This window comes from Lonchura striata, chromosome 14 (genome assembly GCF_046129695.1).
Source record: "Lonchura striata isolate bLonStr1 chromosome 14, bLonStr1.mat, whole genome shotgun sequence".
NCBI classification, from domain to species: Eukaryota; Metazoa; Chordata; class Aves; order Passeriformes; family Estrildidae; genus Lonchura; species Lonchura striata.
Window position 1 is genome coordinate 18,464,940 of NC_134616.1, and position 15,518 is coordinate 18,480,457.

The window sequence follows — 15,518 nt, forward strand, 5'->3', positions numbered from 1 at the left end:
CCCCGTCCCGCACCCGGTCCCGCAGCCGCGTCCCCCGTCCCCACAGCAACGCCGGCTCGCCCCGCCCCTCTCGGCCCGACAGCCAATGGGAGCCGCCCTGCCGCGAGTGGCGGCCGCGCCGGCCAATGGGCGCGGAGGGCGGGAAGGCGCGGGCGGGCCCGGGCGGGGCCGGTGACGCCATCGCGGCGCTCCGGGCCCGGCCCGCGCCGCCGCCGCCGCCGCGCCATGAGCCAGTTCAGCTTCGGGGCGGCCGCGCCCGGCGGCGCCTTCGGCCTGGGCGCGCCCCGCGCCGCCGCCACCGCGGCCGCCGCCGGCTTCTCCTTCTCCGCGCCCGCCTCCACCGGCTTCAGCTTCGGCAGCGCCGCGCCGGCGGCGGGCGGCGGCCAGCCCGCCGGGCTCTTCTCCTTCAGCCGGCCGGGCACGGCCGCGCAGCCCGCGGGCTTCAGCTTCGGCTCGGCCGGCGCGGCCCCCGCGGCCCCGGCGGCCGCCGCCTTCCCGCTGGGGTGAGCGCCGGGCCGGGGAGGGCCGGGCGGAGGGAGCGCGGTCCCGGCGGGCCGGCCGAGGCTCGGCGGGCGCTCCGCCCCGAGCGAGCCGGGCCCGGCCCGGTGCCCGCCGCTCCCGGGCCCGGCACCGACCGCCCGCCGGGCGCTGCTCGGCGAGCCCCGGCGCTCCCCGGCCCCGCTGCCCAGGGCGGCCCTCGCACGCGTGGGGAGGAGAAGCTCCGCTTGTCCGCCCGGAACGGGGCTGCACACGCGGCACAGAAACGCTCGAGCTCTGTGCCGAGGAGGAAACGTCGTATTCCTTCTGCCCCGATCCGGAGTGCTCTGAACGTGTTCTCGGCACGCTGGGAGGGATCTGTCGCTCAGGAAAGGCTGCGGGTTCTGCAGCGGCTCTGCAGAACCGCTGCTGTCAAAGCTTGCCAGATGGGAGCTGTGGGAAGGGAGCTCAAATGGGGACGAGCAGCAAAAGCCAGCCTTGGGTAGAGGGAGTGGAAAGAGGTGAGCTGAGAGAGATGGAGCAGCTTCACGTGTGCTGCCGTAAAATGTCCTGTGGTACCTGGCTGGGTGCAGGTAATGAAGGGAGGGTCACTAGAAAGAGCCCTAAGGGGGGATGGCAGGTGACAGCAGCTGGATGGAGTCTGTTGTCAGAACTGGGACACAAGCCTGCCCAGGTGTTTTTGCAGCCCTTTGAAAGGAGTTTTCTGCTGTCAGCAAATGGTCAGGGAGAAAGCCGGCCGTGAACTTGAGTGGATGTGTGTCTCAAGCAGAGTGGTTTCCTTTCTTTCCTTTTCTTCCCCAGGGCAAACACACCAAAAGTGAACTTTGGAGCCAGCACCACCACTCCAGCTCCTGGGATCACGGGGGGCTTCTCTTTTGCTGCCCCTGTGGCAACCAGCACGCCGTCGAGTCAGGCAGCAGCCCCGTCTGGCTTTGCCTTTGGCTCAGGAGGCAGCAGCAGCAGCAGCACGGCTCCGTCTGGGACAACAGGAGGCTTCACCTTCTCCAGTGGCACCACGACTCAGGCAGGGACAGCCGGGTTCAGCATCGGCACCGCGGCTCCGCAGGCGACGTCCGCAGGGCTGAGCTTTGGCACGGCCCCTGCGGCTGCTGCCAGCACCAGCACGGCCACCCTGGCAGCTGCCAGCCCGGCAGCAGCGCCCTTCAGCCTCGGGGGGCAGCCCACAGGTGGGTGAGCTGCTGGAGGCTGTGCTGTGTGCAGCTGGGACACAGGCACACGGTTTGTGGGCACTGGGATGGGGCTGTGGCCCAGCCTCACCCCCGTGGGTCCAGCTGTGAAAAGCAGGGGAGCAGCACTGACAGCACTGAGCCACGGAGTGCCCAGGGGCACTGAGCAACCCCCAAAGGGAGCAGGGGGCACACAGGGCAGTGCATGAACAGGAGGGTATGGAAGCTGGGCTGAAGAACAAGAGGGGCTGACACTTGCAGCCTTCTGAGGTGTTCCGGTGTTGCTGTGTGTGGGTTGAGGCCTTCTGGAATTGTCTGGTGGCACTCTGTATTGTGGCTATCTGGGCTGTCACACGGACTGTGACACAGCCTTGGGGGCAGCTGGAGGCTGGCAGCCTGTGGCATGGGCATGTCTGCAGGTGCAAATGGGGCAAGGCTCTGCAGCCTCTGCCTTGTGCTGAGGCACAGTGGAGTGAGTGGGGCTGGAGCCAGAGGTGTTCGTGACAGGCCTGTCCAGGGTCTGCAGTACTGGGCAGCAAGTGCTCTTTGGCCTGCAGGAGGAAAGTGCATCTTTTCCTTTTGCTTCTGGTTCCAGGTCTGACCTTTGGGGCACTGCCTTCAACAGCAGCCACCAGTACAACCACAGCAACAACGACCACAAGCACCAGCCAGGCACCCATCCTGTCCTTTGGAACCAAGCTTGGAGGTAGGAAGCTGTTCTAGACAACGATTCCTTGAGGCTTTGGGGAGTCTGCTGTCCTCCTGGTAATAGTTGTCTGTGGGAATCAGACAAATATACTGAGTGTGGAAAGGGGCCCCAAGCATGTGTTCCTGTGGGTTTGCCCTGGCAGTGGTGATCTGTGTCAGCTCCTGGAGCCTTTGGACAGCGTGTCCTGTGGTTCTGATTGTGTCCCACATGCCAGATTCTGTTCTGTGCTTGTTTGGGAGCACAGTGGGAGGGAGGCACAATCTTCAAGGGGTACATTGTGAAAGACAGGCAGGGAGGGAGAGTAAGAGGAAAAGGAGGTGAAAATGCTGCCATGGCCAGGAGCTGGTGTGGCTGGGCAGTTTGTGTCCCCCTCCCTGCAGGGTTGTTGTGCAAGGGCTGGAAGCTCAGTGTGCTCTGCTTGTTCACATGGAGCTGTTTGTCCCTGCAGTCACATCCACAGCTGCCAGCACGGCCTCCACCACCAGCACCACCTCAGTGCTGGGCTCCACGGGGCCCTCCTTGTTTGCATCTGTGGCAACTTCCTCAGCCCCAGCCTCCTCCAGCACCTCGGGCCTCTCACGTGAGTCTCTCCAGGCAGGTTTGTCCCTGGGGCAGTAGAGGAGCAGCGTGGCTGCTGCTCCCTGGGGCTGCTGCTGCTGCAGGCAGAGGGCCAGCAGGCTGGGCACAGCTTTCCCAAGGGGCCCTGCATTCCACGGCTTATGCAACCTGTTAATGGTGTCTTCTCTTCACAGTGGGTGCCACTTCCACTGGTTCCACTGGGACAGCCAGTCTGGGGACACTTGGCTTTGGATTAAAAGTTCCTGCAACCACAGCTGCCACAACAAGCACTGCCACTGGTAGGAACAAGATGCTGAAAGGCACTGAAGAGAGGGGAGACTGAATTCAGTGCCCTGTAGGGGTGTAAAGAGCCATGTCAGGGTAGCAGCAGAGCAGTTGTGATTTGTAAAGCCCTCAAGTAACTGAAAAGAGCACAGTCTGTCCTCCTCGGATCCTTTTCCCTCTCTTTGTGAAAACACAGAATTCTCTCACTCACTGCAAAGGTGCAGGGGAGGAGCTGGGTGTGCTGGCAGTTATTGGTTCTGCAGTAAAGCATGAGGACATTGACAGGGCTGTGGGCTGGGATGTGTTCATTCCCTCCCTGACAGATGGAGCATTTGCAGTTGTTGCCTTCAGAGGGGATGTACTGCAGCTCCTAGAGCCATGGGCAGTGCACCCTGGAGCTTTCTGTGCTTGGGAGGTACCAGGTGTGTCCCCTTCTGCTGCTTGACTTGACTCTCTTCCTGCAGGGACTACTTCTGCTTCTGGCTTTCCTTTGAATCTGAAGCCATTGACCACCACTGGTGCCGTTGGAGCTGTGACCTCCACAGCTGCCATAACCACAAGCACCACGCCCAGGTGGGCTTTTGTGACCACTGAGCATTCCCTGCCTGGGCCAGGAGCAGCTGCAGTGCTCAGGCTGGGGTCGGCAGGAGGAAGGGGAAATCAGGGAGTGCTGTGGTGTTTCTCTTTCCTGACCTCGTGTCCTGTGCTGCCCCTCAGTGCCCCCCCAGTGATGACTTATGCCCAGCTGGAGAGTTTGATCAACAAGTGGAGCCTGGAGCTGGAGGACCAAGAGAAGCACTTCCTCCATCAAGCCACACAAGTCAACGCCTGGGACCGCATGCTGATAGAGAACGGGGAGAAGGTGAGCTGACCTCCAGTGGAGCCTCACTCTGCCTGCCTGCCTCCTCAGAGCTCTCTGCTACAGGTGCAGCAAGCCATTCAGTGGGACTTGCTGCTTGTGAAATAGATGTGAGCTCCAGCTGGGTGCTTTTCACAGCCTCTCTGTGTGTCACTTCTGGCCCTTAGGCCTTGGAGTTGGAGATCTGTTCTGTGCCTTTGCTCTGTGATACCGAGTTCTCTTAGGGGGGATCATTCCAAGCTGAACCTCCCTTATTCCATCTTGGCTCTGTAAATCTTTATGTGGCCATCCCTTGTTTGCAGTAGAACTTGCATGCTGTGCTCTCTCCCTCACACCTCCCTTCTTTGGAGAGCTGCCTTCTTGGTTTTTAAGGTGCCATGGAATGTCTTCTGTTTGCAGATTACTTCTTTACACAGAGAAGTGGAGAAGGTGAAGGTTGACCAGAAGAGGTAGGAGACCTGGAGCACTTGAAATGATTTTATTTCTTCTCTGCATGGGCCTGCCTGGCTGTGTGACAGCTCTGCAGAGTCTGCAGCGTGAACGGGAAGCATTTGGCTCTTTCTCTTTGCAGACTGGATCAGGAACTGGACTTCATTCTGTCCCAGCATAAGGAGCTGGAGGACTTGCTGTCCCCTCTGGAGGAGTCTGTGAAGGAGCAGAGCGGGACCATCTACCTGCAGCACGCAGATGAGGAACGGGAGAGGACGTGAGGCACAAACCTGTGGGGATGGGGGCTGAGCACTGGCCTGTGCCCACAGCCCTCAGCAGGAGTGGAGCTGGGATGGGTGTCAGGATTAACAACCAGTGCCTGCCGTCAGATATTTATTCCTGGTTTATGCACGGCAACTTTAGATTTTACTCAGAGTCCTCCACTCTCTTGCTGGTCTGTCTCCATGTGTAGCTCAAGGGAGACAGAGCTTGGGAGTCCCCTCATGTGGGTGCTGGAGCCTCCCTGGGTGCTGTTCCCAGTCTCTGCCAGCCTGGGCTGCAGCTGTGGCAGCTGATGCTGATGGCCCACAGCTGGTGTGACTGTGAGCAGGCCCTCCAAGTTGGCTTTGACCATTCTGATCTTGGTTCCTGTGTGCTCTGCAGCTACAAACTGGCTGAAAACATCGATGCTCAGCTGAAGCGCATGGCACAAGATTTGAAGGACATCACAGAGCACCTGAACACATCAAGGGGCCCAGCAGACACGAGTGACCCAGTAAGTTCCAGCTTCTATTTTTATTATTTATATTATCGTGATGCTCCTTATGGCTTTGCTGAGAAGTTCAGTATTGCAGACTGAGTTTATCCACATTCATTTTGAATTTTGACACCTCAAGCCTAAGGTTATGAATATTCTGCTAGTTCCTAGGTCTAGATTAAAATAAGCCAAAGTCACAGGCATGTTATCTAAACTGTTCAGTTTTCTTGCTGCTATGGAATAGCCAAGTAGCAGTGTTGCTGCACACACTTCCCTGGCTTAAGTGGCTGCTCTCTTGGAAAAGGCATAACTTTGCCTTTGACTCCTCCTGGTGTTTATGCCGTCTCACAACTGACTTGCACCTTCTCTCTCTGCTCAGCTTCAGCAGATCTGTAAAATTCTGAATGCACACATGGATTCCCTGCAGTGGATTGACCAGAATTCAGGTGAGATTTGTCCTGCAGCCTTTTGGCAGTGTGAGTGGGAAGCAGGAGCTGTGTGTGAGTGTTCACCCCTGAATTCCTGAGGATGCCTGAGGAATCTTCCTCCTCACCCTTCAGTGGCATTGTCCCTTCCTACATCTGCTTGAATTCTGCTGCTGTGCCTGATGAGAGGCCTCTGCTGGGAAGTTACTCCTGACAACTGCAGTGTTTTACCAAAAATGCCCCACTTGAATGTTTATCTTTGTCCTGCAAGCAAAACTCCACAGGGTTGTGTTCTGGGGTGACTGACATTAATTCCTGTTTCTGCCACAGCTGTGCTGCAGAGAAAGGTGGAAGAGGTGACCAAGGTTTGTGAGAGTCGCCGCAAGGAGCAGGAGCGCAGCTTTCGGATCACCTTTGATTGAGACATTCCCATGTTCAAGGAATGATTGTAACACCTCCACATACTGTAGAGGTCTTTGAGGTCTGAAATGGTGACCTGGCTTTGTATCTTTTTGCAATAAAATGTGTTGTTCGTTCCAAAGGTCATGTTGTTTTGGACAGGAGAAGCTGCCTGAAGTTTGTGGAGGAAATGTGGTCTCTGTGCTTTAGCTCTGCCTGTAGTCTGCTGAGATACACAAACACTGCTGTGGAGGGCTCAGGGCAGTCTCTGTCTCCAGGGGCACCAGCTGGGCTGGGAGGCCACCAGGACTGAAGTGTGGACAGTCCTGGAGCAGCAGAATGCAGCACACTTGGCTCTAGATGCCTTGAGGACTATAAACATCAATAAGCACAAACTAAGGAAATAACTAAATCCACAATAAGTGCATTTATTTACTTGGCCTCTTCCCTCCCTCCTTACCACAACAGTGTTCAGGCACTGCCCAGCTCTCAAGAAGAGCCCAGTCCCCAGCTCTCCCCACTCAGATTGCTGGACCTGCACGTTGCTCCCAACAGTCCTGCATTGTCCCAGGTTCCAGCACAGCTTTCCCACAGCTCGGTGAACTCCACAAGGTTGCTGGTTCTCCATCCCTCACGTGGCAGGAGCGTTCTCTGCCGCAGAGGAGCTGGGGCTGGCAGAGTCAGCCTCTGGCAAATGCTTCCTGCTTTTCCCAAAGGCGATGACCAGGGGCTTCCCCTGCAGCTTGTACCCGTTCAGCAGCTGCAGGGCGCTCTGGGCCGACCCCACGTCTGCAACGAGAGGCACAGTGGGCACAGGACACCCAGCACCTGGTCACCCATGGGTGTTCCCATCTGGTGGCCACTCAGCCTGCTCTAGTGCAGCCAGGCTGAAATGTAAATTTTAAGGAATTTAGAGATTTTAGAAGCACTAAGATTTTAGTTAGAGATAGCCTTACTAGAGTTAATTATAATAAATGAGTAGGCCTTGATGAAGTTAAAAGTTAGTAGTTAACTAATAATTGATTGCTTGTCAGCACACTGTTTAGTTAGCTGGGTTTATAATGAAGACTACAGAAACCGACAAACAGCTTTTAGAAACATAAGACAATTGTGGGCCTCCTCTGTTCTGAAACCAATTGAAAACAAAGAATGGGAATGCTACCAAGAGTTCATTTGTCATATTTGCATTGAAAAGGTAGAAAAGTCAGAACAAGGAAGACTTCATTGACTTCCTCATTTTAAAACCCCTCCCCATGAAAGGGACCACTGACCCATTTCAAGGAACAAACTCCACATACTTAATAGCTTTTGAAATGATTAGCACACGAAGCGAAGAATGGGATGTACCAAAATTATAAATATGTATTTGTATTTTGTGTATTCAATACTTGTATGGATAAAAGGACTCTGTAATCACCTGGAAGGCGCAGTGTGTATTTGGGAGCTATCCCGCACATGCCCAGCGTCAAATAAACACACACTTTCTAACTTTAAACTGTTAGAGAGTTTTTGTCTGTCACAGTTAGATATTGGTACTAGATCAATATCCATTTGTTTTTTTTTAATAAATCAAGGCTGCCTGCTGAATGAACATTGCACATGGCAGACCACATCGCTTCTGCTCTGGTAAATCCCCTTCCAACCCAGGGAACGGACCATGGCACAACAGGAAGAGAAGGGAGTGAATTCCCCTGCTTCTCCTTGGAAAGCAGGCTTGGCAGCAGCACAGTGCCCTGCAGGAGGATGTGACACCTTTGGAGTCAGGGAAGGACTGAGAAGCACGGGGCAGCAACTCACCAGGGAAGGTGATGAAGGCCTGACCCCTCATGCGGCCGCTCAGGAGGCGGAACTGGATCAGGGGGCTGTCCTCCTCCTGGAAGCGAGCAAACAAGGACACCAGGTCCTTCACCGTCACTCGGGGGCCCAGGTTCTTCAAATACAGCACCTGTAACAGACACAGAGTGTCAGCCAGCCTTTGCCATGCAATGACACCTTTCAGCCTTGTCCTAAATCTGTACAGCTCGAGGTGTGAATTAGCTCAACCCTCATACCCATGTGCTAATGATGGCATTTAGAGGACAGGTGGGTGTACAGAGAATGGCAGCTTCGAGCTCAAGGCATCACCCTGCCTGCCTGCATCAAGCACTGACAGTTTCAAGTTTATTATAAAACAGTTCAGCTTATTCAGTTCATTCCATTTATTTATAAAACACAATAATCTCCAGCTACCAGACAGAACAGTTTGAGTAAGGTGACAGCAGGCCTCAGCCAGGCCCAAACAGACAGAGCACATCTTGACAGGTGACCTGCTAGAGTCAGGGAGGGCTGGGCTGGGCTCACAAGTACAACTCTTTGCCAGGCTGGTGACTTCCCATCAGAGCCCAGGGACCCTTATTCCCCCTAGAGTGGAGGCTGCTCTCCCACTTGGCCTGGAGGATCAGCCCAGCAACTTCAAGGCAACAGCAAAGAAAAGCCTTTGCCTACTGACACAGCTTCAGGGCATCCTGCTGAGCAAGGATAAATCCTGATTCACCTCAGCTTACCTTGCTGGGCTCCCCTGGATGGTAGGATGAGAACCTGGGTATTTTCCGGAGTTCCTCCTCTGAGAGGCGATTCTTGAGGATCTCCTCTTCAGGGACAAACTCGACTGGCTCTTTGATAACCACAGGCCTTGGAGGGGACTGGTGGGGCTCTGTTGCAGAAACACTGGGACTTGCTGCCTGTTCTGCTTGCTCCTCCTGGTCTGGAAGTGGTGACTCCCCACTTATAGCCCCCTGTGGGGTCGAGGACAAGCAGGGGTCACTTGTAGCAGACTGGACTTTTTCAGGGCACTTCTTGCTCAGCAGCTCTTGGTAAACACTCTCCAGATGAACCATGGGGTCCTTTTCATCTGTTCCACTCTTCTGAGTGTCATCTAATTCATAAGAGACATACATGGTAACTACCACAAATAACCTGGAAAACACACAGACTGCAAGGAGACACAGAACAGAGAAACCCTGTTTCACCCGAGGCTCTGAGGTTTTTTAAAACAAGAGCAGCCCTAGCAAGTGCTGGGTCCCCAGCTCAGGATGAACCTGCAGAGAGCAGCAGTTCCACCTGTGCTACATCAGAGCTCTTCTCAGAGATGCCCTCACATTATCTGCAGCCACATTTCAGCACTTTCCAGTGACTCCTTCAACACACCTTCCCCCTCCTGCACATGCAGCAAGGATGGGCCACGCTGCCTTCCTGTACCACTACATGGAATAGGAACATTTGGCTTTCAAGAACATCAGATTAAGCTCCTGAGTTTAAAGAAGGTCCATGACATGGACTGATCAATGATCTCTTTTAATTCTTTTTAATGGAAATGAGGACAAACATGAGAGCAGCATCTCCCAACCTTCAACTGGACCCCTTTGAGGATGAAGCTTTAACAAGTCATTCCTCCTCTTACCTGCTCTGTACCTTTGCTTCCTTCACCCCCTGCAGAGAAGGAACACTCTCCAGCCCCACACAGGCATTTTGTGTAACTCAGGCCTCGAGGCTCTACCAAAGCTTCACCCCAGCTCCTCTCCCACACCCCGAGCTGCCCTGCACTACATGCAACACCTCAAGGAGATCCACACTCTCCAGAAACAGACTTTAAAAGCCTCTATAAACCCTTCAGAGAGGCAAATCTCTGTCTGCTCCCATAAGAGAGGAAAATATCTCCTCCCACACAGCACCAAAGCAGAACCACATCCTCAGGGACAGAGGCAGAAACGTGCTGGGCCCCGCCGCGGGCTGGCTCTGTGTGCTGCAGCCATGGCGGGAAGAGCCCTGGGCAGGACCTTGGTGGTAGAGCGCCCTGAGGAAGGAGTGGCGGTCCGTTCCCTGGAAAAGGGCCCTCTCGATCTCCATCTCGCGCCGGCTCAGCTGCTTGCTGCCCGCAAACCTCTGCGGCAGCGCCAGGATGCGCCGCCGCTCCTCCAGCTTCTCCTGGATGGCATCCAGCCGCTCCTGCGTGGCCTCCGGGGCAGCCCCCAGCCCAGGGCCCTGCAAAACAAGCACGGCTTGGCTCAGCCACGGCAGGGCCAGAGGCAAAGGCACAGCTGTTACAGGATTTCTGAGAGAGAGGGCATGACTTATGTTTGGAGTGGGAACTGGGCCACCCCTCAGACAGGCCCTGATAAGCCTTGGTGGGGCCTAGGAGCCTTTGATGCACTGAGAATTCAGTTGTGGTGCAGTTAGAAATTATGTCAAGGTAACTACAAAGTAATGAGCTATCCGAGTGTGAATTAGAGTAGAGCTGCAGTGTGAAAAGCCTGACCACCTTAAGGCAAAGGTAAACAATGTTAGCGTGCCAATCAGAGTGCCTTTGTAAACTGTAAACTATATAGAAGTGTATAAAAACTGCCATATTCTCTGGAATAAAGGGAGAACATTGCATTGATCATGTTGGTTGGATGTGCATTCTGTCCTGTCCAGCTTTCCCATTTTATGAGGTCCCTGGTCGCACACAGCCCCAGCCCCGCCCTGGCTGCAATTAGGAACCATCCCCAGGCACCTGTTACTGCAAGGGTGGGACAAATGCAACCACCAGCAAGCTCAGTTCTTGAGGACAGTGGAGAAACAGCTCCTTTCTCATGACCTGTCTGTGCTGCTTCCCTCTCCCCGGCCTGTCTCCTCTGTCCCTGCTGCCTCTGATTCCAGCCATTTTCCACAGCCACCTTCAGTGACTGCACAGCCATCCTCTGGCAATTCCTTCCCCACACCTACAGCATCCCTGAGCTCAAGTTTCCACCAAGCTCTTAGTCTGTGACCCTGAAAACCTTGTTTGCTGAACAAACTAGCTGCTGTTTGGCACCCGAGGGGAGGTTTATACTGAGGACTAAACCCCAACCAGCATCACTGAGCCAGCTTCCAGAAACCACAGAGGAGCTGCAGCACAGCCCCCGCAGCTCAGCTGTGAGCAAGGAGCATCCCTGGGTACACAAACCTCCCTGCACCAACACTTCATGCTGCCAAAGCACACAGACACAGCCCAGCTGCTGAAAGGGCACTTCTGCTCCCCCATCCACCTCCATCAGGACACAGAACACACTTTGATGGGGCTGTGGGTGGATTTTCTGTTCTCAAATTGAGTTTGAGAATTCCTGTGGCAGATCCTTCTGCCTCAGGCAAGAAACAAGGCTTTCTCCCTGCACTGAGCACAGCCTAACAGAGTTTCCCATGGTACCTCTGCCCCACATCTGCACAGCTTCTTCCATTCACCATTTCACAGCTTCCCTGAGGCACAAAAGGCTGTTTATACGGAAAAGCAATTCCCGGAAATCATTTGTTGTACTTTGTTTTCAAAAAAGCTGCCACTTAGCAGCTGAAAATAACAGAAATCCGCACTCAGTACTTTGCCAAGAGCTCCCCAGGCAATCTGAAGTTCTCTCTGTTTCAGCTGACATTATTCATCACTCATGATGGAATCTTTCACTCAGGGCCTCCACCTCCAAAGCTGCATAGGCTTTGACTGACTTAGGCTTTCTCCCTAAATATTTTTCTCTTATATTCTTCTCTTCTGTTATAAATATGTCTTCTTCTGTAGAAGACATACCCTGATGTCAGCCTTATTTTCTGTCAGAGTAGTGTTTTCCATACAAGTAATTATTCCTGAACATCCCAGAATACATTTCATACTAAATATAACAGCTAGTACTGACGACATTGATTTTCATTCTTAAATTAACACCACTCCTCTCTGCACCAAGCTTTAATCAGGCCACACCACGGTTGGATTTCCATTTAAATACCAAAGCAAGGAATGATTTCAGCTGAAAAGAGGCAAAGCACTGATGACCACAGACAACTCTCCACAGACAACTCTCCTGCACACAGCTATCACTCAGGAACAGGAGACAAAAGGAAGCCAAGGATCAGCCCAACTCCTGTTTTGCATTTTCTAGTTTGGCAGATTAAGAGCAGGACACTCCAATGCACCTGATACAGACAACCACAAAAGCCTCTTGACTCTGGAATGTGAAAAAAAAGGGTGAAAGTGGGGGAAGGGGAGAAACCTGCTGGAAGAGCATCCAAGGAGGCACCAAGGCACTGCCACCACACAGTGGTGGTGGCACAGACCACACAGTGGTCTGACAGCTCTGCACTATTTTCATGTGGCTGTCCCAGAGCCCCTGAAGGACATGCAAGCCCCTAAGGAGAACACCCCCTACAAACAGCCATCCCAAATCAGCAATGGGATCCAGGGATTTATCAGGATACTCAAAGGAGGATTTGAGATGCTTTGAAATATTTTCTCCTTCTCTTCTGGCCTTTAAATCCTTCATACACAGGTATAAAGAGGTGAAATGATTTATTTGAGATCAAGGCAAAGGCAGGAATACCCTCACATCCTGCTGTGTTCCAAAGGACCCACTCCTGTCTCCACCATATCTTTTAACATTGACCATTCCACCAAAGAAAAGAGGCCAGAAGAAATGTAGGATAGTGCTGGGCTAAAGGCAAGGGATACAAGGAGAGGCCATTCTTTACCAAAGGCTTACAAAGGACTGGAATTTTCTACCAGAGAGCCACGGGGTTAGAGGAACCTGACCACGCTCAGGTGAGAGCAGAGCATGCCCACCTTCCTTGCCGAGTCCCGGTTCTTCCAGAGCAGGATCTCCGAGTCGGAGAGCCCCAGCTCCCGGAGAGACGAGGTTTCTCTGTCACTCTCCTGCAGGGCCTGGAACTGTGGCAGGGTCAAAGCCCCCGCAGCCTCTTCTCCGAAAGGTTTGTAAAAAGCTGCAGGAGCAAAGCATCTCCGTTTTGACTTGCACCTGTGAGCCAAAGGAACACGCCAGCACAGACAGCTCAGCACTGAGGAACTGGGGACAGCAAGGGGCTGCTCAGACCACACCTGGGCCAGACCACACTTACTGCTCGATGGAGACAGTGGTGTCAAGCTGCTGGTGAAGGAGGCTCTTCAGCTGCCTCTCTCCTTCTGTCTCCAAGTCTTCCAGGAGAAGCTCATCACTGGACAGGCTGCTGTTCACCCTGGGGCACACAACCACAGCACAGGCATGGGCAGTCAGGCAATAGAGGAAACACTGCTCAAAACACATCCTTGCTACAGCTCCTCCACCTCTTGCGCTGGTTTTATGGGATTTTAAAAAAACAAGAAACCAAAACTACTTGACCACAGCTCCCTTTAACATTACTAGAAAAGTCAACAAATTTGGGATTCCTTGGAGAACATAAAAGTACCCCAAGGAGCCTCTGGGTGTTTTTATATTGGTGTGGGGGTTGTTTGTTTACTTTAAAATCACACGCCATAATTTTTATTGACCGAAATCGTCTTGCATCAGCATCTAGCCAGTGTGAAAAACACCCATTATTTGGTTTTTAAAATTTTAAGTGTTTAATAATAATAAAATGGTTATAAAAATAGTAACACAATTAGAGAAATAAAGTTTAGAGTTAGGACCATAACAAAACAATATAAAGCAAAGAATTATGGATGCTCTTGGACACTTAAGTCACAAAAAGCATACTTTGTGAACAAAGGAATAACCTTAAATGCAATAGCCTGTTGCATATTCATATATATCCTACATGATGCATAAATTCCTTGCAAATTAAGAACTTTTCTGTTTTTTGTCAACTTCTTCCCCTTAATCCCGGTGGTTCCATAAAGATGGAGAGAAGGTGGAAGACTGTCTTTTCTGATAAGGAGGCAGTAGCTCTTCATGGGCCCCAAGTCACTGTCACCTCTGTGTGAAGAGCTTTTTGATTACCTCATGTCTTGCTTGAGCTAGTAAAAAAATCCTACATCACAGATTTCTATTTCAACATTATGTTGTAACCTAAAACTATATTTAACAGAGTCCTTAAGAGAATTAATACACCATAACTTTCTAACATTATACATATAACATTAATTTGCGAAAAGCCAATCATAAAACACGCATTTTCCACAGCAGACACTGCCAGCTCCAAATGAGACAGGGAGGAAAGTGAAACCGCGACGCCGAGGAGAAACGGTGAATTCCAGCAGCGCTTTTCCCTTTCCGGGGTCCGTGCTGCGCGGAGCAGCCAGACCCCAGATCCTCCACCGCAGGCGCTCCCGCACCGCCGCAGCGGGGCCGGGCCGCCCCGCTCCTGCCCCGCTCACCGGCGCATGGCCCCGCCGCTCCGCACGCCGGGCCCCGGCAGCGCCCGCCGGGAGCCGCCCCGGGAGGAGCCGAGCCGAGCCGAGCCGAGCCGAGCCGAGCCGAGCCGAGCCGAGCGCTGCCCGCAGCGCTGCCCCGCCCGGCAGAGCCGCACGGTGTGCCCGGCGCCCCGGGGACAGCCGCTCCCCTCCGCGGCCGAACGCACGACACTTAGCGCAGAATTCGCGGCTTGAGACACGGACCGGAAGGGATCTCGCGTCGAGTGTCGTCACGGGCAAAGGGCTTAAGGCGGAGATGGGAACGGAGTTTTTTGATAACTGAAGCACAGCGGGGTAATGGGAAGTAAAATCAGCCCTTAGAAACACCTTCGCCTACCCGTCCCTCGTACCCCAGCAGCGCAGGGAGACGGGAATGGGGCTATGGTCAGTTCATACGGAGATGGGGGTTATGGTCAGTTCATAGAGACACAGGAACGGGGGTTATGGTCAGTTCAAAGGGAGACAGGAATTGGGGTTATGGTCAGTTCAAAGGGAGACAGGAATTGGGGTTATGGTCAGTTCAAAGGGAGACAGGAATCAGGGTTATGGTCAGTTCATAGGGAGATGGGAACGGGGGTCATGAGCAGTTCATAGAGACACAGGAATGGGGCTTATTATCAGTTCATAGAGAGATGGGAATGGGGGTTATGGTCAGTTTGTCACCCCTGGTTTTCCTGGTGCTCAGGGACAGCAGTATTTCCCCTGCTGCACTGTGGGGTCCTCCCCATGGGAGACAGTTCTCTGAACTTCTCTGATGTGAGAAGTCCATCCCATGGGCAACAGCCCCCTCAGACTGCTGCAGTGTGGGGCACTCTGCCACAGAGTCCTTCCAGGACAGGCTGCTCCAGCCTGGGAGCAGGGCACCTCAGCCACAGGCTCAGCCTCCTGTCAGGCATGCCCCTGCTCTGGCATGGGGCTCCTCCATGGGCTGCAGGAGCACAGCTGCTTCACCATGGTCCTCACCACAGGCTGCAGAGCAATCTCAGCCCCAGCACCTGGAACACCTTTTTCCCTCCCTCCTTCACTAACCTTGGTGTCTGCAGAGCTGTTCCCCTCACAGATTTTCACCCCTCTCTTCTCTGGCTGCAATTACAACTGAGCATCAAATTTGTATTTATTTCTTCTTAAAAAGCTGTTTCACAGAGTCATTACCACCATATCTAACTGGCCCAGCCCTGGCCAGCAACTCTGTCCATCATTTGGAGCCACCAGGGACTGGCCCTGCTGGACATGGTGGAAGCTTCTGGAGCT

General features: G+C 53.5%; 2 protein-coding genes across 3 annotated transcripts; one reads left to right on the forward strand and one right to left on the reverse strand.

Moving 5' to 3' along the window:
* The first annotated feature begins 225 nt into the window (after nucleotides 1-225).
* Nucleotides 226-6,248, forward strand: LOC110472631 (nuclear pore glycoprotein p62). The gene is made up of 12 exons (XM_077786591.1): nucleotides 226-503; nucleotides 1,300-1,685; nucleotides 2,281-2,391; nucleotides 2,843-2,974; nucleotides 3,147-3,251; nucleotides 3,702-3,810; nucleotides 3,955-4,099; nucleotides 4,496-4,545; nucleotides 4,668-4,802; nucleotides 5,189-5,300; nucleotides 5,662-5,728; nucleotides 6,038-6,248. Exons 1-12 carry the CDS (start codon nucleotides 226-228, stop codon nucleotides 6,127-6,129), a joined length of 1,722 nt encoding a protein of 573 aa, XP_077642717.1. The 3' UTR covers nucleotides 6,130-6,248.
* A 270-nt stretch (nucleotides 6,249-6,518) lies between these two features.
* On the reverse strand, nucleotides 6,519-14,296 carry RBM41 (RNA binding motif protein 41). 2 transcript variants are annotated; one of them, XM_021534479.3, is made up of 7 exons: nucleotides 14,232-14,296; nucleotides 12,998-13,114; nucleotides 12,705-12,897; nucleotides 9,922-10,126; nucleotides 8,650-9,020; nucleotides 7,904-8,051; nucleotides 6,519-6,895 (listed from the first exon to the last, which is right to left on the reverse strand). In XM_021534479.3, exons 1-7 carry the CDS (start codon nucleotides 14,237-14,239, stop codon nucleotides 6,738-6,740), a joined length of 1,200 nt encoding a protein of 399 aa, XP_021390154.1. In that variant the 5' UTR covers nucleotides 14,240-14,296; the 3' UTR covers nucleotides 6,519-6,737. The 2 variants fall into 2 exon arrangements, with proteins under 2 accessions (XP_021390154.1, XP_021390153.1); XM_021534478.3 differs by lacking the exon at nucleotides 14,232-14,296 and having other exon boundaries at nucleotides 12,998-13,973.
* Nucleotides 14,297-15,518: the final 1,222 nt, after the last annotated feature.

Excerpts from the sequence above, each read along its gene's own strand:
- LOC110472631 (XM_077786591.1), top strand. The coding sequence starts at position 226 with ATGAGCCAGTTCAGCTTCGGGGCGGCCGCGCCCGGCGGCGCCTTCGGC. Across the intron at positions 4,100-4,495 it reads TGATAGAGAACGGGGAGAAG|ATTACTTCTTTACACAGAGA; the intron begins GTGAGCTGACCT and ends TTCTGTTTGCAG. Across the intron at positions 4,546-4,667 it reads GTGAAGGTTGACCAGAAGAG|ACTGGATCAGGAACTGGACT; the intron begins GTAGGAGACCTG and ends TTCTCTTTGCAG.
- RBM41 (XM_021534478.3), bottom strand. The coding sequence starts at position 13,182 with ATGTGTTTTGAGCAGTGTTTCCTCTATTGCCTGACTGCCCATGCCTGT. Across the intron at positions 8,052-8,649 it reads ATCCAGGGGAGCCCAGCAAG|GTGCTGTATTTGAAGAACCT; the intron begins GTAAGCTGAGGT and ends TGTCTGTTACAG. Across the intron at positions 6,896-7,903 it reads GGCCTTCATCACCTTCCCTG|ACGTGGGGTCGGCCCAGAGC; the intron begins GTGAGTTGCTGC and ends CTCTCGTTGCAG.